Source organism: Lepisosteus platostomus, chromosome 25 (assembly GCF_059453375.1).
Source record: "Lepisosteus platostomus isolate fLepPlt1 chromosome 25, fLepPlt1.hap1, whole genome shotgun sequence".
NCBI lineage: Eukaryota > Metazoa > Chordata > Actinopteri > Semionotiformes > Lepisosteidae > Lepisosteus > Lepisosteus platostomus.
Genome location: NC_142635.1, coordinates 10,978,761 through 11,003,744, shown reverse-complemented (window position 1 = coordinate 11,003,744; position 24,984 = coordinate 10,978,761). Strand labels below are relative to the sequence as shown.

The 24,984-nt window shown below is 39.3% G+C and overlaps 1 protein-coding gene across 6 annotated transcripts in view; it reads right to left on the bottom strand.

Moving 5' to 3' along the window:
• Window positions 1-24,984, bottom strand: part of ncam1a (neural cell adhesion molecule 1a) — a 242,147-nt gene that overhangs the window by 58,470 nt on the left and 158,693 nt on the right. For 3 of the 6 annotated variants that reach the window (XM_088619965.1, XM_088619959.1, XM_088619961.1), the window contains exons 3-10: window positions 22,442-22,651; window positions 20,762-20,905; window positions 18,808-18,945; window positions 17,992-18,109; window positions 13,317-13,477; window positions 12,672-12,814; window positions 12,371-12,394; window positions 1,196-1,225 (exon numbers count right to left, since the gene is read on the bottom strand). In XM_088619965.1, coding sequence (XP_088476091.1) covers window positions 1,196-1,225; window positions 12,371-12,394; window positions 12,672-12,814; window positions 13,317-13,477; window positions 17,992-18,109; window positions 18,808-18,945; window positions 20,762-20,905; window positions 22,442-22,651 — 968 coding nt within the window. The remainder of the gene's footprint in view (window positions 1-1,195; window positions 1,226-12,370; window positions 12,395-12,671; window positions 12,815-13,316; window positions 13,478-17,991; window positions 18,110-18,807; window positions 18,946-20,761; window positions 20,906-22,441; window positions 22,652-24,984) is intronic. The other 3 variants (XM_088619963.1, XM_088619964.1, XM_088619962.1) reach the window with 2 other exon arrangements.

Below are 24,984 nucleotides of genomic sequence, written 5' to 3'. Positions count from 1 at the left end.
TGAATCCCAGACAAGAATGAAGCAATGCAATCAAAGCTTTATGTTTAAGAAGTACTGCTTAATTAATTGGATGCGTTTTCTTTTAATCTGTTTCTGGCAATATGAGCAAAAGAAACAAAAAAGAAAAAAATGAAGGAGAAAAAACTACCTTTATTAATGTGAACTCAATGGGATGTTGCTGAACTACAAAGTAAAATAGATAATAATACAAAAGAATAATTAATACAAAAGCAAATTACATTAGCTCACTAGCCATTGGTGAGCAAAAGCAGCTCAATAAATAAAACCCTCAATCTGAATGGTTTATGTGACTACAAAATGTAAAAAATCAAAATCTTCCCATTTCAAATGCTCTGAAAAATAAGAACAAGAACGTCCAGAAATCAGTACCTACAGTACTGCAGATCTGAACCCAGTTTCTCAATTGATCTTTGTATTCTTCTGGTAAGAAAAAAAAAACCAATGTTCCCTACCTAGCATACAGTATGTAGTTTAAAACACAGCAGTTCCAATCTGCTTTGAGAACAGAGAGTTATACAGTACTGTTATACTCCAAAACGTGTGTAGCAACAATTGTCTGCTGTTGCACATACAGTATCTCTCAGGTATTGACAAATTATGGAAGACAGAACTGTTCCTCAAAAAAGATCATGTGCTCCCTAATTGTAAAAGCCTTATGATTTTCACGTGTTGTACATTTTTGCCTTTAAATGCAATTTGTTTTAAAAGAAGTTCCTTCAACAACTTCCCAGAAGTGTAATGTCGAGCTGGTTAATTCAGTTAGTCCTTAGCTAAGCAGTTCTAGAGCGCTGTGGCCATAGTTACAGCAGAATGAAGTGGTGGCTTGCTCCCGTTAAACAGGTGAGGGGTGTTCCCAGCACCATAGCCAGAAAAAGAACAGAGAGTGACCCTGTTTTTTCCTACAGTCAACTGGGACTCACCCTAGAGTGACAAGGTCTGAAGCAAATAACAAAAAACACGAGTTACAGTTAAGGAATATAAGGCAGAAATGGGGGAGGTAATCTAAAATGTTGCCCCTTCTGTTTTATTTATTACTGCTGAACTTGGCCAGTCCTAAGTCTTGCACAGCAGTCCTCCAGAAGCCAACACCATATTCCACTGTAACAGAGGCCCCGCTCCATTCTAACATTAGTATCTACTGTATAGAGTCTGGCTACGTGTTTAGTAGCCATACCTCGTGTTTCTCGAGCCGAGTCCATGAAGCCTGGGAAAACAGACACAGAAACAAAACACAAAAGAAAAAAGGCAAAAAAAAAAAGAATCCTTAAGAAAACAAATCCTCGGTCAAACAGTTTAAAGTCATGCATTGCAACAGGATGCACATGCACAATTCTGCACTTACAATTTACGTTTTACCTGTTCTAGTCCAGTGAAATGAGCTTATGTTAAAAAAGATGCATGTGTTTTAATTACAAAAAGAAACATGTTAATTAGCATACTCAAACATTTACATTTTAAATTACATTAAAAGTGTTACATTTTGACAAGGTCTCATTCAGATGAAATATATGCTCCATGTACTGTATATGCTGTTCATAGCAACAGTAGCCATCTGCTTGCATTTTACACTGACATTTCACATAGTGGAAAACACTTTGGTATGCATGAGTCCAGGTCATCACAGCAATAGCAAATTTTACGAACCTGAATGCATTCTTTACGAAACATCAAATGTGTAAACTACAGATATGCAGCTGTGATTGCTCCAGTACAATTCAGTTTAAGGGTGCTTTGCTGTATTTCGGAGATCAGTGTGCATTACTTTTACTAAACATTTTAGTTTGACTTTTTTTTATTTACAGATTTATTTCTTCATTATGCTGATGCACCAATGATAATAGCTGATTAAATATCCAATTATGTAAATATATGGTAATCCCTTGCCAACTGTAGCTCCAGAAAACCCTTGGGGGTGATATATTTGTGGTTGGTAGACTTAAAACCTTATGGGGGACAAATAGGGTTTTGGGGCACCGAAGTCACGATTCAACCTATTAACAAAATTTAATCATTTTTTCACCTATAATATATTTTTTACCCACAATATATTTTGGAAATAATAGTGGATGGTTTTTAAATAACTTTCTAACATAATTCTTAGCATTATCACTCAAACGTAGATCAGGTCACTTGGTGTGTACGAGGCCTTGCGGAACAGCGACATTGCTGTTCCAATTTTTACACTCACTCTCATAACTTCCCTGCTATCCTTTATTGCATGAACTGCGGATTAATTTAACCTAAACAACAGCACTACTACTTAGCCCCTCACGCAACTGATCAAGCCTTTGTAAGCACTGCTCATACCCGAGTTGAGCAGTAAGCCAGGGCCACAAAAAGAACCTAAATGCAGGTGGACAAGAAGGCAAGCAAGCAAGCAGACAGGCAGGCTGGTGTGGTTAGCAAGCAGACAGGCAGGCTGGCGTGGTAAGCAAGCAGACAGGCAGGAGAGGGAAGTAAGTGGTAGTAAGTCAAAGCCAAGCAAGGTCAAATCTGGAAGTAAAACAGGCTTGAGAAAGGCACTCTTAGACTGAGGGGCAATATGATGCAAAACCTAATCTCAAAGAACCAGCTCCCCATGAGACAGGTTATTTAAGGTGGAGGTTAATAGTGTGTAGGTGGAAGGGATCTCCTGCCAGAGCACATAGTCATAGCAACCGTCTGATTGACAGGTCTAGTTGAATGGCTGGCAGCTGACCTGGGGTGATTTCAGTTGCAGCTACTGTAAGAGGAGTTGGGATGCCCTCTTCATGGCAAGCAGGACTCCAAGTGGTGAGTTTTTTTAAAGTCAATGTTCTAGTCAATGCGAGTGTGGCTTCACAACAGCCAATGAAACCCCAGGACCAATGGGCAAAGAGCAGAACTCCCACACAAGAGGGAGATGATTCAAGATGACATGACTGTTGATGAAGCAGAAAGAAATGGTCAGTTTTTTTTAATTACTCCAGCGCTGATAGGCTGGCTGTCCAGGGCTTGCACGTTAGAATGATTAGGACACAAGTCCAATGGTGTTCCCAACTGGTTTGCTAATCCAATGTCAACGAAATTCCCAGCTTCTCCAGACTCCACAAAAGCATGCACGCGAATTCCAGGACAAAACGACCAGGACAATAAAGTGCTCAGGAGAAAGTGGAGAGGATGCGACCCCCTCCTTACCAAGCTCTGGGCAGTTGTTGCAGAGGTGTGCCTTGCCTCCATCATAGATGCACAACCCCAGGGAGTGACTGGAGAGTCTGTCTGGAAAGTGAGTCTGGCCTGGCCAGTCTGCATTGGGTCCTTCTCACCAAAGGCCCCAGCTGTAGGAGGAATTCGAGGCCAGCTGCCAGCAGGGGAAGTCACGATGACAGTCATAGGCTCAACGGAGGTGTTGTGACTTTTCTCACACCATCTCTCACAGAGACAAACGTCCAGTCCAGTGGCAAGACTGATCGGTGACTTCAAATCTCTGCAGGCCTCTTCATTTTTTCACCCACATGTCCAAAACTGAATCCAGGTCAAGGCTTCCCCACTAAGTGGGACCAGAAAGTGAAGGAGTGGCTGACATGCAGAGTGTAGGAAAAGCCTGCAGCACCTGTGCCATGGCGTAAGCTGCAGTTTTGCACTGCAATTTGCAGTTGCAATTTCCATTGAGCAAACACAATGGGGAAAATCAAACTCTTAAAGAGAAGTGTGGTCAAATCCAGAGGTAAAACAAAGTTGAGAACACAAAGGTTTGAGAATGGAACGGTAAGACTGAGCACTGGTGTGATGCGAAGCCTGATCTTAAATAACCTGCTCCCCATGAGGCAGGTGTGGAGGTTAATAGTGTGTAGGTGGAACAGATCTCCAGCTAGAGCACGTAGTCACAGCAACCGTTTGATTGACAGGCCTAGCTGAAGCTCTGCCGGTTGCTGTGACGACTCTAGCATAACCTCCAGCTCTGGTGGGAGTGGGTCTGACAACATTCTCAGAAGAGTCCAGTGTTGCTAAGCGATCTAGATCTGTGATGAGCTTAGAAGAAAAAAGTGCTTGATAAGCTGTGTATCTGTTGCATACAATAGTTAAATAAGCAGTTAAAATGGCTCCTAAGCTTATGAGAAAAGGTGAAGAACCTGGCATTGCTAAGTGCGCAAGATCAGCAATATCTCTATATGAAATAAAAGGATAAAATACAAGTCTGGATAAGTGGTGAGAAGGTCAAAGCAATAGCGCTGTTTGCAGATTTATTGCTAATGAACACACAGTTTGCACAGTTAAGAAAAAGAAGGCAACTATCAGAACCATGTTGTTTTGTACCACGTGATCTGAACATTGCAAAATACCTCTGAGTATCACATGTGATAGGGATAAGAAAATTTACAAGCATTGTGTGGAAAGTCCAGGACAGGGAGACTGAAAAGCTTGTTGCCACCAATGGGTGGTTTGATGACTTTAAAAAGCATTACAGACTACCTAAGTTGAAGTTAGCAGGGGAGGCAGCATCCAAGTTTCCTGCCAAACTGAAGAAGCTGATTGATGAAAAAGGCTATTTAACTGATCAGGTCTTCAGTGCTAATGAAACTGGCTAATGGCCTATTTAAGAAGCGTAAGCCTGATTGATAAGAATATTAAAAATATCTGTCTTTCTTTTTTGTCAGAATTTATTTTTAGGATATGACATTGATAGTATGTGTGTGTGTGTGTTTTCCTGTTGAGATCCATTGTATGTCATTTTAGTGTGGTGTTATTGTATTCAATTATGGAAGGTGGGAAAAAAAAGAATAAGATCTTTCATACTGTAGGTTAATTTGCGACTTTGGTTCCAGTTTCCGTTTTTAAGTTTACCAACTGCAAATTTACCTGCTGTGAGGGTTTCAGGAACGTATCCCTTGTGGTTGTCAAAGGATTACTGTATTATTATACATAAAAGTGCATCTGACAATGGTCCGAAATTCAGGTACTGAACTACATTAATGCTTGTAGGAGCCTGGGACACTTCACTGGGCTGATGTCAGTTTTAGAGATGTTGTTTCCACAATGTATGTGTGCAGTCAGGAAGGTGTGGCAGTTTCCAAACAGATTAATGCCAAAGTCCTCGACAGCAGCATTGGAAAGTCTGAGAGATCTCCAGTAATGTGGGGACTAGATATTGAGAGAACATAGATAATAACATACAGTATATTCTTAAGCGCTTTCATAAAGTGAGTGCTATTAAATGTAAGATGTAGCATGACATATTTAAAGATGGATAGGAGGTGATTAATTAAAATGAGAAGAAAAGCAATAGCTGGAGTTCATTTCCAGCTTTTTAGAGGATGAGTTAAAATGAAGTAGGTGACTTTCCAAACACAGCTGCCTTACAGACGTCAGCCCATCACAATGATAAATGATCTGCCACCCAGACTAAAATGCAAGCTGACAACTGATCAAAACATTCAAATGTCTTTTCATTTTTTATGTATGGTGGGAACAATTTAATAATTTAGCATTAAAGATTAGATGCCTTTTATGTAAGAACAGCAGCCTCTGCGTGTTGTTTCTTACAAAAAAGTGCCTTTCAGCTAATTATAAATGATTCAATTACACTTAACCTTAAGGAAGCCAACAAATCACTGACTCATATAATGCTCTCAGCAATCTCGATAAGCATTAAAAATCTGTACTCTTAATATAGATCACATTTTAAATTGTGGTTTAAATTACTACTCATCTCAATTTAATTTCAATGGCAAAATGCTTATTATTTGTTTAACAACTCACCTGCTCCTAAAAATCATTCTGTAAAAATGGTAACTTCCATTAAAATTGAATTGTCTTACTTTCCATTTTATTTGTTTAGTTGATTCAGATGCAGTACCAAGGTCTATTCCTACCATTATCTGATTGGCATGTCTGTGCTCCCCATTTTTCCAATCGATTATTTTAAAATAGGCTGGTTAAAATGATAGGGGGATAGTAATAACACTAATTGGTTGTTACGTTCATGGCTCATTTTCTTTAAATATTAAATAATATTGCCTAAAAGTCTTTTCCAGGTATCATGAATATACATGTTAATGTGCATGATTAAATTAAATATACTGCTGACATTAAAAATACCCACAACACTGATAAATAAGAAAGACATAAAAAGCAGATGACAATGAAAATGTGCCAGTGATAAACGATGCTATGAATATGGAACATATACTGTGACAGTTTTTTTCTGCCATGCCAAAACAGATGATTTCAAATTCATATGGTAAATGCTTTTCTGCAGCCATTTTCACACTATTATGCCTATACCTAACAGAAAGAAATAACATTTATCAATGCTATGAAACAACACCCTGTTGCACTATCAGCATCTTAATAATATCCAGGTTCACAGAAAGTGAAGTTAGTATCTGTGAGAATGTTAGTAAGACTGTAGTTGTTCAAACTCCTAAACTTCACTTCTCAAAATAATGCAACCATTTCCACAGAAGGGGCTAGTTTTCACCATACAGTATTTACTGAAAAGTCAGTTATGAATGTGTTTTAAAGTTGCAATTACTGTGATTGATTTGCAAAACAAGTGGCAAAAATCAGTCTCCTTAAACTGTTTTTAGGGAAATTAAAGCAATATATCCAAGCCTAATACATCATATTTAAAAGCAATTCCTAGTCTTTCACTGAAATTTGTCTGTCAATTATTTTTTCTCTTTAATCAATTAAATGGAATTTGACCAAAACGACTACCCATTACAATTGATACGTAACTAATTATATATTGAGTGTTAATTTAATCAAAACTTCATTCTGGCTGCTAGCTGGCAATTCCAACCCAATGCTCTGTTGCAAGGTGAATGAAGACATCCATACTGCAGAAACAGCCCAAGCACCAAGTCAGTAATTTACCACTGAATTTTAATGCTGATCTGGGCGGGAATCCAGCTATTCCAGACACTGCATTATTTTTTAGCTGGATAGGCCACGGTCGGATGATGAATGAACAAAACGTGTGATACGGAACACAGGAACTCACGTGAGATACTGTCAGAGAAAGTATTTTATCCTCTATGAGAAAAAAAAAGTATCTATCATTTCAAGATGGATTACTTGTAGAGCAAAACAATAGGGTCAATTTTTTTCTTTCCATTTTCTCTCTCCATTTTGCTCTTGGCATCTGACAGAACGTACTCTTTTGTCTGTCAACTGTAGAGAAATGTCTGCCACTGGTCAAGAAATATGTCAGCTTCACAAAAATGCAAGGTCCAGTAAAAGACCAGTAGTGTAGCTCAGAGATTTCATGGAAGTAAATGACCAGTCTTAAATAAACATCTCTCACTCCAAAGAGACTTTCAGTGTGTTAAAGACAAGATATTTTCGGTGTACGTCAGACAAGTGAGGCCTCTAGACAAGCACAACAGAATTATTTTACAGGCCAGATTACACCACTACAGGGAAAATGCAGTACACAGTACTGCAAAACACAAGACTGTTATTGTAAACTAGCAAAAGCTAAACTCTTTAATGAATGTGTAGGCTACTGTGCATACACTTTTGTTAGAATTATTATGTTTTTCTTTCAGATGAAAATGTACTCGTCTGATTAGTGTATGAGGCACCAGTGGCTTAACTGCTGAAACACACACATCCGTTATTTTATAAATATATACGCATGCCTTCATTTCTCTTCAACTTTGTCCAACTCAGAATTTCTATTTTCTTTGTCAGTTTGGTTTGACGTTATTATTGCCTTGATTTTTGAGAAAAGGATAGTTCTTATGCCAAGTTCCTGTAGTCTCCCCACCTCCATCCTGAATTCATTCCAAACCTGATTTAGTTTTTTCTGTACACTGTCACAGAGATCCATAAAAACTAAATTAACAGGAACAACAAAGACACAAAAAACAAACAAAATATGAGGGCATGTACAGTTGAGGAATAGCAGGCATGAATGATTTTGGTTCATCTTGTGTAATGAATTTTCAGTGGGGAAAAAAAGAAAAGCAACTTTGGAGAGAGATCAGCTTTCAAGTATTTTTTTCAGATTGTGACGCTTAAGAAGTAAGTTTCAACACAAATTAAAAGAGATCGCATTCTCTGTTGCTGCTTTAAGCTGCCTTGGTGCCTACTCACAGATGGAGACGCTACTCAACTGTAATGCCATTTTGTATCTATCCATCCCCATATACAAGACTAAAACAGTGCAACTTTTAGGCACTAAGGTATAAATGATTGTCACACAGTGAGCAATACTGTCGGTTTCATTTGCTTGGGGACAACGCTAACCTGAACTGGTCAATTAGGCAAAAGAGTTTTTCTCACTTCAGCAGTTTGCGTCTGCATTCTGGCATATAAAAAATGTTTCATGGCTGTGGTTCTGCCAGCATGTTCTGCTGTGCACATACTGTATTTTTAAAATTCCACTTCTTTACTCTGAACAGGGCGCTGCGGTAGTGCTGCCCAAATCCTCAATTTCAATGTGGAAAAAAAGCCTATATAGCATCAGTGAGCAGTAGTGTTTAGGGCTCTGAACTCTGGAGATCTGGACTGGTTTGGCAGGAGTTCAAATCCCGAGTGGGCACTATCAAAATGCCCTTGAGCAAGGCGCTCCAATAAGATGCCACACTGTATACATGGGTAACTCTCCAGGTTGTTATCGCAAATGAAAATGTATTCCCAATTGGCACACAGTATAAAGGATAAAACAATAAAAAAAATGTGGAGCTGTATGCACACACGATGTACCAGAGACATAGAAACAACAACACCAAAAGGTGACAATGAAATAAACTCCTCCACAAAAAAGAACAATGATAACGAAAAGACGTAATTTCCATTGATTGCAAGCCCTTTAGTCAGCAGTAATTTAGACAACCATTTTCTCACAATCTCCACGCTAAAAACGAAGTATGACATGCCCTGGCCTATCAGAGACAGAAGGGTCATGGTAGGGGGGCTTCTTGTAGAGCACAACGAAAGAATAAAAAAAAAAATCAGAACTTGACCATTTCTCTCTGCCATCAGACCACTCTCCATAGCAACTCATCTCGAAATAAATATCTTGTTTCCCATACTAATTTTGTCCTGTGCTAACTGAAGACAGTCTGCCATTCACTTGCTGGTGTCTTTGGAGGCACAAATGAATCTGGAGGTCTGGCACTGATCCACCGGAAGCTCATGAACACAGTGGAGCTCTGTGTGGCACAGGAGGACAGAGCTCTCTCCCACTGCCTGAGAGCCTGAGACGAAAAAAACACACAGCTTCCAACAAAAAAGGCAAAAGTTTAGGTCTGGGTCCTAATTATACTGCTTTCTTACATCACCCTTCCCAGCTCAGGCAGCCCTTATCTCCTTTCGTTTTTATTTCAGCAAGCGCTGCTACTGTAGTTTTCAACCTTTCCGAAAGGCATACTCCAGCAGCCCCTGTTTGGTGTTTTGTTTAATATTCCCCTGATATGCAGTGCTGAAGGTCAATATGTGTGACACAAGATTAGACAAGCCCTCTTCTTCTCCAGCCCCATTTACCTCAACAAATGAATCCATACAAAAAATGAAAGCTCCTTATTTGATTAATTAAAAACTGTACAAAAAAGCTTAATATTTAAAATAAAGAAGGATTTTTTTCATCCATACAGGCTGCATTGCCGCCTAAGGTCTATTCATTGCTGATGTATCAGACTGACTTATTGTCGGAAAAAATGTTTTTTACCAATTTAAACACATCCTCTAACTAATTCCTTGCAGCGAGACTTTTCCATACTGTATATCATGTACAAAAATCTCTAAAGGGGCCGCATGCATCCAGCCATTATTTTTTGTTGACTGTATAAAGATTTCCTTTACAGGAACTGTGCTGTCCAAACCTTATTCCTGGGATTTAAGAAAAGCAGCTCTGCATTAAACGTGCTGGATTTCAAGGACAAGTTGAAACAGAAGAGGACTGCAGCTGCACTGCATAAAAATGCTGAATCTGTATTAAAGTGAATGAAACTTGGAAGTTTCATTCTCTGAAAATGTATGAATCTGTAGCATGCATTATATAGTATCTCTGTCTCTGGAAGAAGTCTTAACAACATGGTTGGTCCTATTATAATGATAACATTGGGAAAACTGAATGGATCAGTAGAACAGGATTTCTGTCTCATATTAAACTGACCTCAGTTAAAGTCACTTCTCCAGGGAGGTAATGTAAATACTAGTGTCTTACTCCTACATGTCATATTCTCCAGATATACTCATTGCCCTATTGGTCCTGATGGCAGATATACAGTAGTTCCAGACAACCAGGTGGGGAACAAGGGAATTAAAAGGGAAAAATACTAAAAAAAAAGACATCTGTTTAAATCATCATGCAAGGTATGTATTCAGTACACAAAGATTATGAGCAAAGGACTATGGTTTTTACCCTCCTAATTTTACCCTTTGTTTTGCAAACTGTTGCTGTAGACCAGAAATCTGTTTTGAATTGCACCATTCAGCAATATGGATTTTCCATGCACTGGTTCATGCTGGTGTGATAAATCTTAAAGAAAATAAAAAAGCAAGGAGAGAATTGGAAAAAAAAACATAACCATATGGGAGACAGGGTCAGAAGGGCAAACTAGTAAAAACAGGGAACTGACTATGATATAAAAAAGTATACCTTAAATTTCACAGATTTGTAAAACTCAAAAAATACATATTTTTAAAGAGAGTTGCTGGTTACATCAGTTACTTAGTCCCTTTCCTTCTCCCCTCCTCTACCCAATTTCAGCCCAAACTGTGGGGATTAGCACACGTTCTGTTAGCAAGACACTGAGACCAAACAAAAAGTGAAAGATGTAAAAATAATTAGCAGTGGTTAATGTTTCTTCTTTGGAACTGCCTGTTAATGAAAGAAGCAGCTTCTCTTTTGCTGACATAACCCTAACCAGCGCTCTTAAGGACTGCAGTAGGTGGCACAATGTAGAAAGCTCTTAAACAGTTGCTGCCTGTGCTCTTTTGCTTGGCTTTTCCTGATGAGGTGGCAATGAAACCAAGCGGCTCCTTAACTGCTAATTATTTTTGTCTGAATAAGGGTGAACAACTCAGGCATGCATAATAATGCAGAATGCAAATGCTGTTGTTATCTTTTTTAACACATACAGTATGGTGTGATGACCAATTTCAGAGCAATGGGACATTACATTTCAGTGATTTCTGCATCCCAAGGGCTATTCCAGTCTCCTGAATTAGCCTTCAGTTGGAAACGTACAATGATCATGGTATGATAATCTAAAGCATGACAAACCCTTCTGATGCATTTGTAGCTTCTTTTATCTATTATGGATGCAAAGAAAACTCAAAGTTTGTTTTTTAATATGTAATTTCCCATCCACATGTAAACTAGGGGGTTGGAGGGATCTACAGCTACATAGTGATCATGCAACATTTCTGCCGTATATTCCATCAAACCCATGAACCCTGATAAGATCCTGAATTTTGGAAAAGTTCAGAGACATTTGTACATGACTAGGCTTAGAGACGATGGTCATTTTTCCCCATCAGCACATCTAGCTTCCAAAAAAGCAATGCATCGATAAATCGACGTTCGAAAAGGCAAGAATTACTAAAGGACAACAAACTTTCACCATGTAACTCCAATTTTTTGTTTATACTGTATAGGCTAAATACAGACTTAACCTCCTGCTGCATTAACGTACATCTGTGTAAATCTGTACTCATTTGTATTAGGTAGAAAACCTACTTAAAAACTGCAAGTAAATTTTAAATCAATAATAGTGGTAAATAATAATTCACAATGGAATGCTTAAGGGCCTTCACTTGCTTTCACTTGCATGAAAATGATACCCGTGCACATCGAAGTTCTGAAGTTGTCCAAGGCCTGTCTTGTACATTAAAAATAGTTTGTATACTTTTCTTTTGCGATTCTTAGATACAATGTGTGCTGTAATGCCAGTACAATCATTCACTGGCCATAGGCATCTTAACAACTAATAGCTCAGGACATTTGAAGCCACTTTGCTGCAGCAAAAGAGTGAAAAGGCACAGCTGATATACTGTGTGCTCACACAGCTAATGCAACAGTATGATCTGTAATTTTAGAAGAACAAAGGGAAGAAACTGGAAAATAAGAAAACTCAATCTACAGTACATATCTGGACAAAAGTCCCTTTCTTACAAGCTTTACAAAGAAAACAAACTACCTCCTCACATTTCCGACAGCTGAATGTCATCAAACAAACAAAAAACATCAATGGATCGATGCATTGAATCAACCTAGGAATAATATCAAATTTTCTTTTTGATTTGTTTTTGAAGAAACATTTCTATTGGGTATATAATGCAATTAAAACACTGTCAATTATTTTTCTGATCCATCAGGGTTTTAAGTCATTAATTGATTGGTTTTATTACAGTACCTGCCAGTACGATTTCATACCTGATATATCCTGTTAATGGGCTCCTGCAGAGGGAGAAACCAAGGTATGAAATAACGAGAGTAAATCCACCCTCACTGTTTTGGTAAAGGCATTCTGCTGGCTGGCATGCTGAGCGCTTATTGGCACAGTCTCCTCAAACTTTCAAGGGCAAATACTTATAGAACGGAAGTTGGCAGACTGGCTTTGAGTCTTACACATCTTACACACACACACATATAAAAGTCGGGAGGCTCTCAAGCAATATCTGTCATACCTGCTGTCTACTGTAGCTCACATCCTCTTCCAGCACTGAGCACATACCTGCTCTCCTTCTGTGAAAACCCGCCTGCCGAAACTCCAGACAATATTAGGTGTGGGATCTCCGCTGGCTTCGCAGGTGAGACTGATCTGTTCTTCTAGTTCCAAAGCTGTCTTATTCTCAGTGTAGGTGATTTTGGGTTTCACTATTGGAAGAATGCAAAACATGCACTGCATAAAAAATATGTCCCATTAACATTAAGTGCGTTTGAGACCGGGCCTCATCTCACTATGCTCCTTTCTGCATGAAAGTACCCTTTGTGCTTTTTCCCATCCCTTTACTTTTGGAAAATCCTTAACAGACCCAACACATTTTGAAAAATACAGTTATATAAAGCGGGGGCATTTAAAAACAGAAAGGCGTGACGATAAAAATACTGTACAGACTAGTGTCTTAGGAATGGATATTTTGGCTTCCTTGTGATTTGCTGGGGTGCCATTAGTACTAATTAGTCATATTCTTTGGGTTATAAAAATATCATTATTCTAATACTTTCATAATTCCTACAATGTTACACTAGAAATATTCATTTTTAATTTGCCTAACTTTAAAAAGAATAAAACAATCGTAACTAAAGGAGAATTAAAAGTTAAAACTCTAGAATACAGTTTTATGACAACCAGGATTGGGTTCTTAATTATTTTTACCAAAAACATTCAGGCTAATCTCCTGTTCCTTCTCCCCAGCCTTGTTCCTGGCAATGCACTTGTAATCTCCCTGATCCACTTTCTTCACATCCTTTATTGTCATCTCAGATCCGTCTTCGTTGAAGCTGTACTTACTGCCCGCTTCCAGAATGATATTATCCCTGGTAAAAGAGAGAGGCAAAGAAAGACAAATTACACTTCTTCCCTAACCTTTTAAAAAGTAATTCCTTTTTGTTTTGCCTCTCTGGACCTTTGATATAATCTTCTTTTAAATGCTAAAATCACACAAAACATCCTTTTTTTTCTATATCCAATGATAACACAGGAAATTAGATGATCTAAGAAACAAATAAAAACTTACAGGGCTCATATGAGAACAGGAGGCATAGAAGTCCCATGAAGAAGATCTGATCTTTAAAATTAAAAAGACTCACTAAATGAAGTGTGAAGAAACTGTGACTAACAAGAGTGAAGAATGAGGAAATTAGGTTAACAACATGCAGTCGTCAATGTAAGGAACTGAGCAGTAAATGAGAACACCAAAGCAACATATTTTATAAGTTCCTTCAGCATTCCAGATTCCTCTGATTAAGTGAAATTCATTAAGCAGTTGCGCCCATGAAGCAGAACTTTCATAAGGTAGCTTAAGCACTGATTTTATTAAAATAAAAATAAAAGATATTGCTCATCCTCCTACATTTAAAAGATGAAGGACCCAAAATGAACACATATAAAACCCACACAATAAGAAGGACCAGGTGTGCAATTAAAAAAAAAAGATTAAATGAAATCTTAATTTACAAACCTTTTGAAGTGTAAGAAAGCTGACTGTAGTAAACTCAATGCGGCAAATATAAAGGAAAATAAATTAAAACCAAGAAAGTGGGCTGCGTAAAGGCACCGAATCCATCCATACATTAATTTTGCCTGATTCTAGCCCGGCAGACAATAAGGAAGAACACAACATACTGTAGATAGGATACCAGTCCATTGTAAGACATGCACACAGGACACCAAGACAGTATGGCAGTCACAGGGGGAACATGCAAACTCCTTACTGAAAGTAACCTAAGACAGAAACAAACCCAGGATCTAAGTGCTAGCAGGCAATAGTTCTTAAAACCCAATTACCATGTCACCCATAATTAAGAACAGTAATAAAACCAAATTTATTTCACTTCCAGCATAGTTCAGGCCAGTTTTTTTTTTCTGAAAACACCATATTATCTGAACTCTGCATTTCAGTTTTACCTGGGCAAATGTAACTCCCTTGAGGCTCATTTAAGTCTGTGTAAATAAATGGTTCATAATTTGCCTTTGTAGTTTATGCCAGGTTTTATTCTGAAGGGGACACAGCGGAAAGGTTTGTGCTGCAAACCCAAAGCTCCAAAAGAAACCTGTTTGCCTCTTGTGGGAATTCTGCACAGAGAAGTCTGATAACATTTCACCTCCAGGCAATGTGCTCTGTGAAGACTCCCGACAGCACAGTGACTCAGCTACCCCAGCACTTTAACTTTAGAGGTACAAAGAGGGTGGTGCTTATCTTATACTGGCACTGAAGGTACTGTATATTCACACCATTGACAGCGAGAGCTAGGAAGTGTGACAGAGCTGTCTCTGACCCTAAAGACAAATGATAAATTGCTGAGTGGGACTGCCTTCTGCTTCCTTGGCCCTAAGCCATGATGGAGACACCTTCTGATCTCCTTGTAATCCCGGTCTTAAACTGAGAAAGGTCGATCGCCGTCCCTCCTCCCTCTCAGAGCAAAAGTCATATCACAACCTCTTTGTGAATACCGAGCTCAAAACAGCACTCAGTGCTGTCAGTGTACAGGCTCTTAAGGTGGGAAGAGAGCAGGAAGAATCTCAATGCATCTGCAAACGATTTGAGATTTCATTCCATTAGCTTTAGTATCTCATTCTATTCCAACTCAATGTTATCAGCACCAGAAAAAAAAACAGGAATGTTAAATATGCAAGGAAACAGACCCAAAAAACTGGTGACAATACCTAAATTCAATGTTTTTTTTCCTTTTATACTGTAATTGATCTTTCCTCTCTTGAAAACAACAGATCAGTAGTACAGTCTTTATAGATTTATGACTGATAGTTTAATTATAAAGTAAGGTAATTTCCTTATAGTTTCACCAGATGAGAAACTAGTTTCATAATAAGGCGCTTGGAAAAGGATGTTTTAACTCTTTGCAGATAATGACTGGGCACTTGTAAAAACACTGAAGCACAAATACACTCAATCTCCATATATGTGGTTTTCTATCTGATCTGTTAAGGGCAAAATGGCAATTCATTCTTTGGTGAATTGGTGGTGCTTTGTCTGTATCTCTACTGTGTCCTCATCTGTTCTCTGGCCCTCAGAAAGGGGCTGCGATTCAGAAAGCCCTCAAAATAGCTCCCTCAGCAGGGCAAACTGCACATACCGTAGTCAGTGTAGTGATAATAATATCCCCCCACCAGGTCCAGGTCAGGTAACTGAAGCACGGAACACCAGATAAAGAAAAGCAAAAGAGCAACTGCCATTGGGGTTGTGTATCACCAGCTCACAGGCGATCCCCTACTCTTTATACCTCATTTTCTGTCTTTCTGAACCTGCGACCTTCACCAGGCCCACAGCAGACTGCGGCACAAGGGCAGCTGAAACAGACGGAGGTCCGTGCTCAGCGCCACTACTCTCAGCAGCAGGGTGCCAGGCCTGGGGCCCACACGACAGCCTGTCCGGTTTGTACAGCAACCACTGGATGGACAGCAGGCAGACGGCAGCAGCTTGGCCAGGAATGTGAATCGCTGCCTGGAACACTGGGACTGCACGCACTGAGGCAGCCAGAGCCGCCCGTCTCAGAAAGTGCAGAGTCACTGGTGGCGCCAAACACGCCAGCTCATGTCACAGTGCTGGAGCCCCCGGGTTATTGGTGATGCAGGTCCTTGCCTGCTGGGACAGCAGAGTAAACAGCTGCTGCCAGTGGTCCAACTGCTCTCTCACTCCCTTCAATTCTCCGTCCAGGTTCAGGGCAAGTTCTTGCAATCACTGGCCTGGCCTGGTGCATCCACTGCGGTCCAGCAGGTCCAGCAACGCCCCTCTTCCCTCACCCATTAGGAAAAAAGCACAGCCTTCGGCCCACTTCAATGTGGCTAAAGACAGTGTTGTAACATTTCCCAGAGCTGATGCACATCAAGTACAACTAATCTGAGTGCGCCACCTGCCCCACCCCTAGTTTCTCTGCAAGAGGTGTAGGAAGGATCTTCTAATCGATGCAGCGCAATGCCACAATGCTATTTTATTCTGCTCTCACGCTGACTGGTGCCCTAAGGGCCTGGATGGATACTGCAGTGGCAGGAAAGACACTTCACACAGCACTTCTGAAAGCCCAGCTCCAGCAGCCCCCCGACAAGCCACAGAGAAGCAGAGTGGGGGCGAGGAAGGATTTGTAGCCTGCCCGGAGATCCCTGCGCAAAACACCATCGAACAAAAGAGCTGGAGATCTGCAGTGGAGGCTGCTGTTTTCACAGTGAATTCTTTTGTGTCTGGTTTAAATCCCACATTGACTGACAAATGCCCTTCCTGTCCTTTTAGAGAAACTATTTATCGCTATTTCACTGAATGGTAACCCACTTCTTTCTGTGCTGACTGATACTTATGCAGTGTACTGTACATACTTAATACAAGCTATATATGTATTTTAACATGACTTTTAAAGCAGTATTGTTTACATTTTTTTTATGCACAAAGGGACAGAGCATTGTTTATACTTTGCAGCAGTTCACTTTTTTCTTGGAAAGACAACAGTGATGATTTACTGTATATCAGGAAGTTAAGAACACTGCCAACTGTTTTCAAATCCCAGGTGAAATACAGGATGAATGCTGAGTACTATTATTGTGACAGACGTGTAAATTCCAGAGAGATTTCGGACCTGTTATGGTGTAAGAAGTACTGTATGTGATTTGTTTATTGCAGGAAGAGAATCTTGTCTTTATCCTGTGAAATTATTGTTTTGATCTGGCGGGGTTTGGGAAGGGATTAGGTTTCTTTTCCATTTCGATATCAAAGTACCCATTTCATTTAGTTTCTTTTGCATTATTGTTAATACGTGTGGTGTGCAGGTAATGGAGATATCATCTCCAAGTGGTCAACGTTTTCCCTGAAACACCTCTGGGCATTCAGGCTGTTTTCACACAAAATAAACATTCACTGGAACTCTTAGAATTTCTCTTTTGATTGCTAGAAGCGGAACAACTCATTCACCGTAACAAAAAAGCTGCTGTTCATCATGCTCAACTGGGGTATGGTCTTAACTTTTGCTATTTTCCCACTGATTAAAAACCATGTCATTTTTAATAGATTCTTGCTGAACTCATTTGGGGAATTTTGGCCATCTACGAAAGCCTATTGTTGCAAACATCAGGAAAACAGGCCCATCCCATATAGAAGACACCCCCAGTCCTGGACTGAAGCCAGGACCCCCGCTCAGGTGTTTAACTTTAAATGTTAAACACCGCGCACCTTGCGTTAAATCATCGTCAATCCAAAAACCTTCTCTTCTTCTCAGTATTTAACAAATTAATAATCGGACTGTTCCCAATGTGCACTGCAAACATCACAGACTGCTGCTTCCCCACTGTATGTGTGAAGTTTGGGATTCCTCATGCTTTAGTTTACCTTGCCCAAGTAACGGTAGGTTCTGGGTAGCCATCAGCATCGCAGGCCAGCACCACAGACTGTCCAATGTCAGCTGTAGCATTAAGTTCAGGCTGCCTGGTTCTGATCGTAGGGAGAACTGGAAAAAAACAACAACACTATCATGATGAAGGGCAAGCTACTGTGAGATCAAATTCACAAACATGAGTAATACTCAGAGCACAGTAGGCAACAAACAATACAGCACAAAGACAGCAACTACAGTAGCTGTGGGAGTGATGGCTGGGAATGAACACAGCTACAGATGACTTCGTAGTAGTGCAAAAATGGGGTATTCTTTTTTCCAGTGCATTTATGAGAAATTGTGTTAACTGAGCATTTGGAAAAAAGGAGCCGAAAACTCAGATATAGATTTGGCTCCTACAGCACAGCAAACATGTACCGTACAAAATTAGCACAGTCAATCAATCACATTCAGTGAAAACTAACAGTGACAGCTTTCTTTCCGATCAGTCAAAGTTTGCATTTGTCAGAAGTCACATTCCACCCCTTCAGTGACCATGACTAAAAACAACGCATAGATTTCCAGTTACTATAAAAGCAGATAATCTCATCAAGTTTTGTTTTTTATTAGGTTTCATTGCTAGCTTCCAGTTTAAAATGAGTTAAGAGGGAAGATTTATTTGGAAATCCCCTTGGACACCGTGTCTCGCCTTGTGAACTGCCAGTTATCTGCGGATGTGGTGGACACCGAAGATGCCACGTGCCCAGAATGAAAGAGGCACTCCACTGCGTTGAACATGAAAGAAACAAAGGGGCACGATTCACAGTGCTCACCATTGACAATAACCCGGATGATCCTGAAGTCAATCTCGCCGCGGGCCATGATCCGAGCCTCACAAGTGTACGACCCCTCGTCCGTTTTCTTGATTCCCCGGATCTGTAGGTGGTTGTTGCCCAGGATTCTGAAACGAACTTAGTGAGGAAGGGAGAATCCCGTCTTGAAAGGGAATTTAGAACAACACGCACGCTATCACGAGTGGAGTGTGCCTCACCGAGTTCAAATGCTGAGGTAAAAGTTGAGAGTTAAAGTTGGAGAACCTCAGAAAAGTTATAAATTAAAGGAGGCCACTTGGCTCATATCTCTCATCATAAAGCTAACCAATCTGAGGGACCTGATCCAACTGTTTCTTGAGAGATGGAAATGTACCTTCAAATCCTTCATATATCAAACTACAGAGAGACAGTGACAACCAGAATACTGGTCTAGAAATTAAGAACAGACAACCTGCTTGTACTGCAAAAACCAGGAGTAAAAAAAAAAATTAACAGTCCCAATTACCAGTGGATAAACAGTCCATGAAGGTCACTAAATACTACTGTAAGAATTCAGTTTGCCTACAGGAAAAATAAGAACCAATACTGCCTGTCAGTTTCAAGATTCCTTTTAGCCTTTGCCAACTAAAACACTGGTAATTCTGAAGGACCACTCTCCAGCAGTTTGCATGTCTTTAAATCTTTCCTTAATAAAGACATTCAATACACTACTGAATGTTAACAATTAGTTCAACTGTCTAACTGAGAGCTAAGATGGAATACAAACCAGAATGCCCCTGTAGTTCCCTATGACTGGAGTTATCTATCACTGTTCTAGTCACAATATGCTGATGCTAGCGGAAAAGTCTGCTTTTTTTCATTTGTATAGTTGTACTCAAGTTCAGCAAACTGTTTTTAAAAGCTGTGTCAAAAACTGACTTTTACATAAACATCCTTTGGTTTAAGACACTACTATAATTTGGGGTTTTGCTGGTAAATCTTGTTTTCCAGTGAAAAATGCATCTACAGAGGGAGTGTCCATACATCCCACACTCCAGCACAGCGTAGTGATTTTGTATTTTCCAGTGGTCAAGAAACCACCAGTGTATAAGAATAAAGGCTTTAAAGTCAGAATAGTACAGACCACATTATTTCATTTTTTTAGAGAACAAGTGCCAAAAATGTTGAGTCATCAGACGGACATTATAAGACAAATAAAATACGGCCAAAAATTACACACCCCTAAAACAATATCAGAAAATGATCCATTTGGAGAAAAAAAAAACAGCAAGACTGCAAAAGACCCACATCATACAATGAGGTGAAAAAAGAAGTACACCCCCTTAAGATTTTATAATTTAACATATTTGATCTTCACCTAGTCCTCACCCAGTCCCAATAGTAGATACAACTAACCTCAACTGACAAATAACATACAAAAGTCTACTTTGTCATTATTTTTTCAAATCAGCCAGCATTTAATAACTTTATGTGAAAAGTAAGTGAACCCTTATCTCTCGATATCAGTTAAGGGGTACTATTATTTTTTCACACGATTTCACAAAACATTGCATGCCTGTTGATTTTTTTAAATATAATGACAAAGTAGAATGTTTGTTACCTGTCAAATGAGGTTCGTTTTACCTACTATTAGGACTCAGTGGGGACAAGGTAAAGGTCAAATACATGTAAACATGTTATACCATTAAATGTTAAGGAGGTCTACTTACTGTACATTTTCACCACTCTAGTTTCTTGTTCAAACACCCATTGCTTTGCAGCTTGCATCGAAACCTTTAAATTACTGGATTATGTGACCATGCTTAAAGATACGTGGGAGACTTGCTTGAAATGACAGACTGCAAACAAACAAGAAGCTGACATGAACTAATTAAAGAGATGATGTCTTGCACAGCTCAGGAGAATCACCTTAAAGTTCACCCTTTACTCTGGGATCCAGGTTTTGATGTCTTACCATCTTTCTCAACCTGAATCTTCACACCTTTGTGCTTCCAGATTATAGTGGGAGGAGGCGAGCTGACAACATCACAAACGATAATCGCATCGTCTCCTTCTTTGAACTCCTGGGGGGATGGTGAGTTTTTGAAGGTTAGCTTTTCTGAAAGAAAAAAAAACAAGCATTGTTTTTTTCAGACAAAATAATACAAAAGTGAACTCCCCCCCATTCTTCCTTTATTTATATCCACGCAGGTGTCCTTGCTACCTAAAATCTCCTCATTCCGCTATTTGCATCCCTGACAGGTTCTTTATAACATATTCAAGGTCTGTAATTGTTCAGAAAGCATAAAGGGATATTAAAAAAGAACTCATTATCTCCAAAAACAGAAGGGTTCATTAGGCACTGTTGGGCTGCTATGCATTTGTAAATTCAAGGACCTGATCATAAATCTTCACAGACATATAGTGTAAAAAAATCTAACAATGGCAAACACAAGATGACAAAATTCATCAACTGGCATGCTAAAGACATAAGGTTCTCTCAACCACAAACACCGATACGGAAAAATCTGGTTAATTCAGTTAACATTACCAATGCAATGTTTGTATGTCTGACAAGAAACTCTTTTGCAATGTTGCGCCAGTGAGAGATATTTTGGGAACACGGTGAATACAGTATTACTGTATATGTTAGAATCTAGCAAAGAGATGGTTCTCTTATATCAGCATCCACGTGTGCAGAAACTGTAGCTAATATTTTATATTTTTTTGCCAAAAATTGTATTTCTGTTGCACAAGAAAGAGTTTTAAATTCTTAGAGTTTTAGAAACTGGAAAGAATCAGAGACTACTCTGGGGTTTTTATCAAGAATCTCTAGGTAAATGGCTGACAAGTATTAAACAGACTCCTCTTGATCACCGAAACAGATTTTTCTCTGCGCGCCACAGAAGCTGCGAGTCACAACGGTAGATTTAATTCGGGTCTTAAAACGAGGAAAAGGGACAGCTTTCAACAACCTTTGTTCTCGTGTAAAATACTTTTTTATCGTTTTCAGATGGAACGCTCATGCGATTAGAAAGACGCGTTTTCTTAAACTTAGTATTTCTAAACCTACGCCAACTGGTTTAGGCTTTGCAAACTAATACAATTCGGGAAAATTGGTAACGATCCCTGCTTCCGGCCCAGAAACCCACCAACGGCAGAAGTGTTAGTGAGGCCAGCAGGGGGCGCTCACCCTGCGGTCCATGTGGGTCCTAATGCCCCAGTATAGTGACACGGACACTATGCGTAAACAGGCACCGTCCTTCAGATGAGACGTAAAACCGAGGTCCTGACTCTCTGTGGTCATTAAAAATAACAGGGGGTTTCTCGTAAACCGTAGGGATGTAACCCCGGCGTCCTGGCCAAATTTCCCATTGGCCCTTACCAATCATGGCCTCCTAATAACCCCCATCTATAAATTGGTTTCATTACTCTGCTCTCCTCCCCACTGATAGCTGATGTTTGGTGAGTGTTCTGGTGCACTATGGCTGCCGTCACATCATCCAGGTGGGGCTGCACACTGGTGGTGGTGGTGGAGTCCCCATTACCTGTAAAGTGCTTTGAGTGGAGTGTCCAGAAAAGCGCTATATAAATGTAAGCAATTATTATTATTATTATAACATAAACCGGAACAGCGTGCCGCACGAACACTTACGGAAGATTTTCATGTTGACGGTGGCCTCGGCCTCGGTTTCGCCATGGCTCGCCACACACTTGTAGACTCCGGCGTCGTCGATGTCGGCGTTGTAGAGCGTGAGGGTGGACGAGGCCTCATCGTTGCGAGACACGGAGATATCCTGTCTGTTTGGTAGAATCTTTTCCCCGCTGGGTGCGTACCAGTCGATATTTGTTACCTCACCAGTGACTGAAAAACAGCAACAGAACAAGGGGAGGGACAAGTGGGATTGACAGGCAAGATGAAAGTAGGACACTTGGCGACATCAGGCGGCTGTTTTATCTGGAAGAGTAGAATTTGACAAATGATTCTGCTGCTAATTATAAAATGTCAAAACTGTTACAACTGCAGGACAATACCCTTTTTGTGTTTAAAGGCAAACATGAGAGAAATGGATGGGTGATGAAATTTCTCCTTGTGTCTCTGGTAATCCTCTGGACTTTCTCTAAAGAGATCTAGAAGTCATGTCAAATGCTCTTTTAGGTTCTGAACCAATATACGGTATAACAGCACACAGTATGTATGGAAACATATGTGCTTTTTTTATTTAGAATATGTGTCCTTTCCAATGATAAAACAAAACAGCATAACTAGTATATTTTTTTGCTCACGCTATAGACCACAAATGTTAATGCGCCTAATAACTCCTAGAACACAGAGGTAGATATTTTGTCTGCATGGGAACAGTACATTTGTTACAACACTACTGACAAGAGTGCAGTGCTTCTCCATGCATCAGTAATATTCTTCTACATTCCAATATACTTCTACATTCCTTTCCTTTTTTTAATCAAATATTTTATCATAACACCGCTAGACTTAAACTCCCTCCGGGTACATTGCAAGCTGAAAAAGAAAGTTTTGGTGCCTTAGAAATGATTTATAACAACTCAGTTAAACATTAGCTTTCAAGAGCAAGTCCATATTGCATTTCAATATGTTTCACTGGGAAGCTTACACATCCTATGAAACAAAGCCCTCCTTTTACGGCAAGATTTTAAAACGGCCTAGGGGCAAATTTTTCATACTGTATGTCTCTTAGTAAGTACCACAGTTTGTGAATACTGGGAACATAAATCCCTTTGAGATCTATTTAAATAACGTGCGTGCTACCAAACTATCTTTTTAAAGATAGATGGTTAGACAATTTAATATGTTATTTTTTTAAGTTAAAATAAATTACTGTCATTTTTTTTCAAGACTGTCCAATAATACCCAATGCCATGTTAGGCGATTGAGAAAATGGACTCAACAATACATTGAGTCACAGATCTGTAATAGTCTTTAAGAACTATGCCATACTCCTTTGCTCCTGGCTTCAAGAGTTAATCAAAATCTTTTTCTTATACTACTGTATTTATCACTACCGTATGTTTGCATAGACCTAAACACTAAATACAAACACAACAGAAAAAAGAATACAGTAGTCATTTTCTGTTCTTTTGGGAGGAAAGACTGTATTTTTTTCCTAATGTCTTTTAAAACATCTAACTGAACCCTGAAGGTTATATTTCCAAGCATCCAGATATTTGTACCATGTGCTGACTTTGAGAGATAAGAAAGGTAAGAAAGTGGTGTTTCAGAAACATTTTTCTTGAGCTGTCAGATGTGAAAAATACTGTACATTTGTGTATACAAAAAGGCTTTAAATAGCAGGCTCCTTTATGGTTTTTATAATGTTATAGCAAAGTCATTTATATTGATATCATTATGGCTGAAAGCCTCCCCGCCTTCATAGTAAAATAAAAACAATATTCAAAAAAATAAAATGATAAGAACTGAATTGCACATTAACTTTATGGAAGCTTTTCGTGGCTTTTTTGTTGGGTGTTTTATTTTTGAAGAGAATCGGGGTTTTGTAAGCAGGCTTGGCTCCTTTGGATGTCTACAAAGCTGCAGGCAGTATCACTTTAATTTTAAAGGCTTTCTAAACTCAGCTGAAAACCCACAGAGTGATTTAAGGTAAATTTATCAGAACAAGCTCTTTCCAGCTATATATTGAAGCTTGTTTCCATTTTGATAATGAAATAAATGGTGATTCTTTTTCAGCAGCTTCAGAACACTGAAGAAAGCAAGCACAGCTTACTCGGGCAATAAGAATACAAAATCGGGTGCAGTAATGGCATTACCATGGAAATATGTCATTACTGCCATACGGAGCAATACTGAGTAATTTACGTTTATCATTAGGTCTTTTATTGTCATGCTTTTTCATGACTCATCCAAAAAAAATCTGCAGTGCACTAACAGTCCTGTAATGTGTCTTGCGGAGAATCTAATTAAACCTAGAGCTACAGGTTCTTTTTAAAGCTCTACAAAGTGGAAATTTAGGACATTAGCTATACTGTCAGTTTAAGCAATCGGTGAGTGACCAGCAGTAACTAGGGGAATAAAAAGGACAATTTTTACTCCCAAAGAGCAGAAACACTTTAGAAAGACACTTTCTCATGGCCTTTATGAATTGTAAAAATTGAAATCTGAAATCAGTAATTACATTTATAAGGACTTGAACAGATGGAATA